At 47.8% G+C, this 5453-nt stretch overlaps 1 protein-coding gene across 1 annotated transcript in view; it reads left to right on the top strand.

Annotated features, from left to right (window-relative positions):
• The first annotated feature begins 759 nt into the window (after positions 1-759).
• The window catches only part of LOC102830716 (zinc finger protein 275-like), an 11252-nt gene continuing 6558 nt past the window's right edge, over positions 760-5453 (top strand). The window contains exon 1 of the mRNA XM_006877939.1: positions 760-787. Within this exon, the coding sequence (XP_006878001.1) occupies positions 760-787 (28 nt within the window). The remainder of the gene's footprint in view (positions 788-5453) is intronic.

Here is a 5453-nt window from a genome sequence, read left to right as displayed (position 1 = left end):
GCTCTGCCTGATGAGAACTAGGGAAAGGGGGTCTGTGGATTCTGGACTGGCTGGGGGGAGCTGTTAGAAAATGCAGATTTCCTGGCCCCATCCCAGACCTGGTGCCCTGGTTTCTAACCCACCAGTTCAGCCCAGGATGTGCATGGCGCTTTAGAAGCTTTTCTGTTCAGGTCCCTTACACTGTATTTTGGTTTTTCGTAAGATGCCACGTGTTTTTTTCTGGAAAAGAGGATGTAAACTTTTCCTCAATTTAGTATAGCAAACACTACTAAATCCCCTTCTGGTCTACCTTCTGGCTTTTTTATAGAAAGGAAGGACAATGGAAAGAAAACAGAGAGACAGGTACCCAGGTCAAGTGAGAGAGGAAAAGCGGGAAAGACAGAAATAGATGTAGTCCCACCCCCACACACAGACACAAATATTCTGGTGCAACACCCTCTCTTTGAGCCCGTTAGGATTCTGCCCCTTCTAGTAACAGCATGTTTGCACCATATACCGTGGACTCAAGCGAGAGCCTGCAGGCCCAAACCAACACCAGCCCAGTGGTGTGGTGCCCCCAGGGGTGTTCTTATGACTGGGGGAGTCTCTGACCTCGACCTTGTGTTCAGTGCTTCAGTTCTACTAGTGCTGGCTACACAAAACCCCTGTTCCTGGAAGCTGTTTGCCAATCGGCTTCTGTTTACCCCCATTATTTCACTCCAACAGGTGAGGCTGTGCCTACTGGACTGACTGCTTGCTGGAGGTGGTTCTGTGGCAACCATGAGTCATCCCTGCGTGTCTCTTTTGGGTAAGTGTGTGTGCTTACAGTTTATCTGTTGCTCTTAAGGCCCCCGGGCTCTGGTAAGGCCCCATGAGTAAGGGGCAAGCAAGCGACACTAGGCGAGAGACAGTGAGAGAGAGATAACATGCTGAGGAAACTGGGGAGCCCAGTAACTACGGGGACAGGGACAGAGCTGAAGACACCCATCTGATTTAGACGGTGATGGGCGAGGTCTCTTGGGAGAGGAATCCTGAAAAGAGACCCTTCGAGACCTTTCTGGCTAAGTAGCTTTGGTGCCTGAAGAGCTAGGCTGTGGCTGACTTCGGGGCTGAGGAGTCCAAGTACGCCGGCACCCCTCTGCGCAACCGCACCTAGCCTCTTGTGCTCGCTCCTCACTTCTGCTACCTGGCGGTCTGTTCTGAACCCAGGAACTTGCCGCCTCCTTCAAGGTGCCAGATAAGTCTAGTCTGGGTGGCCCCTGGAAGGAGACTGAGATGATTGTGATGCCAGAGATCAAGTGGGAATCGTTCAGACTCACGAGCTCCCTTCACTGCCCAAGTTCCTAAGGAGAATCCTTAGCCCAGAGACCATCTAATTAATGTTACTCAATACTGTGTGTGACCGGAGGTGGGTTTTGTCTGGGTTGAATTCAACTCCTTAATTTTTTTTTTTCTTTCCATTTAACTCAAAATGATTACTTTCATTTTGAGTTTCTGGTTTTTCATAGGATGATTTTGATTGAAATAAGTCTGTCCCAAATTTCAGTGATGTCCTGGTAGTAACTGTTAAGAAGACGTTCAGATGGGCTCTTGTTTTCCTAAAAGCATATTGCTGAGACTGTCAGGCAGCGGGGTTAAGATCTGCGTGTCGATTCTCCATATATCCCAGCAATCACTGTGTCCTCCACACATGCTGCGCATGCACAGTCAGGTCTCTAGGAGTCCCGAGTCTAAACACACTTCAGAGTCCAGTTGAAGCAGGCAGCGTTCACTCAGAGCAGTCTTGACTTTGGGGTTTTTGCTGGCCTGTCTCTCCCAGCTTCCATTCCCACGACTTGCGGCTAGTGAAAGCACAGCATGGAAGCGCTGAGTCCGTCAGGTGTGCTCCCCTGTTTTCCTTTTCTGTCTGGAATTGCTTTGAACCTGAGTCTAGGGTCTTCTCCAGATGAATCCCCCCACCGTAAAGTCCAGCCTCTGAAACACGGAATGGAACTGGTCTAACCAAGCTGTTGTCCAGGAGTACGGAGGCTTCTGTTTTGAGCGGCCCTGGGCCTTAGTGGGCACTAACTCCTTTTATGATCATCTCTCGCCCTGGCCGCTCCTTAAACCTCTACCCTCAGTGTCCTGCGCCGGTCAGCCTCCTGGGAAAGCAGGGCCCACCGTGGCCTTGTCTCTGTGAGCACCTTCTCATGAGCTCTCTGTGACTGGGTGCTGAAGTGCAGGTGGGTGAAGTCCAGGAAAGGATCATTCTCAATGCATTGGGGGCTTGGGAGATAATGGCCCCAGGATTTCAATAGTTAATTATGCCAGTTAAACATGACCACTTGAGTTGGATTGGCTTAATTGAACGTGGGTGTAGAACTGTGTGAGCAGATGGTGTATATATCCGTTGGCAGCAAGGGTCCGTGATGACATACATGATTTCAAAGCAGCCCCCAACACTCCTGTGCATCATTAGGCTGCGACACTCACTACCAGCATTGTTGTGAAGTGCCGTCGAGTCAGTTCTGACTCATAGTAATCCTGTATAGGATTTCCAACCTGTGGTTAGCAGGCCAGTGCTTATCTTACAGCGCCACACCAGGACTGCAGCCTGCTATTCAAGAGTTGCGTGTTCTTTATCTTCCCTGGGGTGGCCTAAATTTTCTCCAAGTTTGGGAGCTGGATTCCTGAAATAGAGGTGGTAATCAGCTAACCCACTCTATCTAACTCCTAACGACCCAAAGTGCAGTGCACCTGCCCCACAGGTTCCCAAGACTGAAAGCAGACTACTGGATGTGTCTTTCTCCTTTGGAATGGTTGGTGTTAGCGGCAAGTGCTTAACCACTGTGCCACCAGGGCACTTGGAAATGAAATTCACTGACAGAAGCACGGTGCTCTGTAAGTGGACACTTACTCCACTTGATAGGAGCTGCTCTGGTGGTGGTAGTTGTGGCTGTGTGCTGTGGAGTCAGTTCCAACTCATAGCGACCCTGTACAGGGTTTCCGAGGCTGTAAATCTTTATGGGAGCAGAAAGCCTCATTTTTCTCCTGCGGAACAGCTGGTAGTTTCGAACTGCTGACCTTAAGGTTTGCAGCCTGATTCGTAACCACTAGGAGCTGCTGTAGATGCTGGGATTCTGAGGTGACCAAGAAAGAAAGGGAGTCCTGGTGGGGCGCTGTAAGATAAGCACTGGACTGCTCACAGTTCGGTGGTTCAAACCCAGCAGCCACTCCACGGAAACCCTGTACAGGGTTGCTATGAGCCCAAACTAACTGCATGGCACTTTTAAAACAAGAAAAAAACCCAGCCCCTGGTGTGATGGGACAGACAGTCTTCCCATGAGGAGTCAGTAAAAAACAGGAGCTTTTGTAGGACTAGTTTCCGGGACTGGAGAGTGGAAATGACTTGAAGGTGTCGGCAGGGGTCCTGAGGAGCATAGCTTTGGCATGCCTAGGACTGAAGACCCATGTGGTGGTGAGTGGGGTACGATGAGGTGGGTGGGCTAGACCAGGGCTTTGTAGGCCAGTTAAGACCTTTGGCCTTTGGTGTCAGGGCAGTGAGAAGAGGGTCCTCGAGACTGGTTTCCCCTCTCTTTCATAGCAGCAAAACATGAATGTCAGTTGGAAGTGAATTTTCAAAAATGAATTCCGTACATGACACATGACCAGTTTTTTTGGGGTTTTTTTTTTTTATTAGAAATCAAGTCACCCCTGATGTCATGTGTTTACCAGGGCCTGGCTACTTAACTCAGTGCCTGCGGGGGCCTCACACATGGGGGACGTGCCAGTGAAAGATGGGGATGAGTGCAGATGGACTTGGGGCCCTGGCCACGACTCCCCCCTCCCCACCCCCCAGCACTGCCCAGATTGTAGGACTGCTCTCAGTTTCCTCCTGAGCATCTTTCTTACCCAAAGTCTACTCAAATCTTTTAAAAGTCTTACTCTTTGCTGAATACTGAAGGAATTCATCCTGTTACTAAAGGGTCTTGACTCGGTCCCAGTGTGGGGCCATTGGGGTATGGCTATGTGTTTTGGTTTTAGCTATAGGTCTGTGTTGGGTTTGGTTTGGTTTTGGGGGGGAGGGAGGGGTGCTTGTTTTCATTTATATTGAACTCCTCTAACAAATCTCTGGTAGTGTTAGTGGTTACAAATCGGGCTGCTAATGTCACGGTCAGCAGTCCGAAACTACCAGCTGTTTCGTGGGAGAAAGATGAGGCTTTCTGCTCTCGTAAAGATATATAGCCTCGGAAACCCTATGCAGGGTTGCTATGAGTCGGAACCGACTCCATGGCACGTAACAACAACAACAGAAATCTCCTTGTATACTTAGCTGCCTTCTGCCCTTCCTCTACTGTTTTTGGGTTTTCAATTCAGTTTGGTGCATCTTTCTACATCTTCTCTGAAGCTAGGCACACTCTTCCAGCATCCTGAGCCACAGTCACCCCTTGTTTTGACAGTATTTAGATGATTTCTTGTCCGTCCCTTATTTAAAGTCTTTATGTTTACAGTTGCTTCTAGACAGCATATAGCTGAGTCTGCAGTTTTAAATAAAGGCTGATAGTCTATGCCTTTTCATCGGCATGTTTAGTCTGTTTGCATATAATTTTATATCTATGGTTTGCGTTTCAGTCTGTCATGTTGCTATTTGTTTTTAACTTGTCCCATCTGTTCATATTTTCCTTCTTCTCTTCTTTTGAATTAAGTATTTTTATTTTGTTTTTTTGCATTTGATCGCCACCATTTGCATTGGGCTGCTAACCATGAAGTCAGTGGGTCTTGGAAAGCCTATCAAGGGTTTCTAGTCAATGGCAGTAGAGTTTTGGTTTATGAGGTGTGTGCATCAGAGTCTCCTGTAGGATACGTTTTAAAAACCCCGATTCGTAAGCTCCACCAACAGAATGCTTAACTTCGGTAGTCTGGGATGGGTCTGACAGTAGAATCTTACAGCAGTCCCCTCCCATTCCCCTCCCGTGCTCTGTGCTGCTGTTGTCATCTGTTTTGATTCTACATATGTTAGAAACACACACACACACACACACACACACACACGCTACCTTGTTAGGGTCAGTTACTTTTCAAAGATTTACAAATAAGGAGGTAGAAGTATTTCATATTTCCCACGTTTTTGCCATTTCTGATATTCTGGATCCCTTTGTATAGACTCCAGTTTCCAGCTGCAGAACCGCTCTTCTTATTTCTTGTAGCGCAGGTTTGTCAGCAACAGATTCTCTCAGTTTTTGTCTGTCTGCAAAAATGTTTGTTTTGCCTTCACTTTTTTTTTTAATGTTTTATTGTGAATTATGTGATAGTTTACATGGGAGAACATTGGTTTTACATTCATTCTATCTTATATTGTCTCATTGCCATGGTTACAATCTCCTCCATGCAATCCTTCTTCCCGTACCCCCCAGGTCTTCAGCACACAGTCGCTCTCCCTCTCTGGATCTAAAGTCTCCAGCTGCTCCATCGCTCCACGTCATCATCTCTGCCTC

The sequence above is a fragment of the Chrysochloris asiatica genome, unplaced genomic scaffold, assembly GCF_000296735.1.
Source record: "Chrysochloris asiatica unplaced genomic scaffold, ChrAsi1.0 scaffold00687, whole genome shotgun sequence".
Classification (NCBI taxonomy): Eukaryota; Metazoa; Chordata; class Mammalia; order Afrosoricida; family Chrysochloridae; genus Chrysochloris; species Chrysochloris asiatica.
Note: the sequence above shows the minus strand (reverse complement) of the source record. Positions and strands in the feature narration are given on the sequence as shown.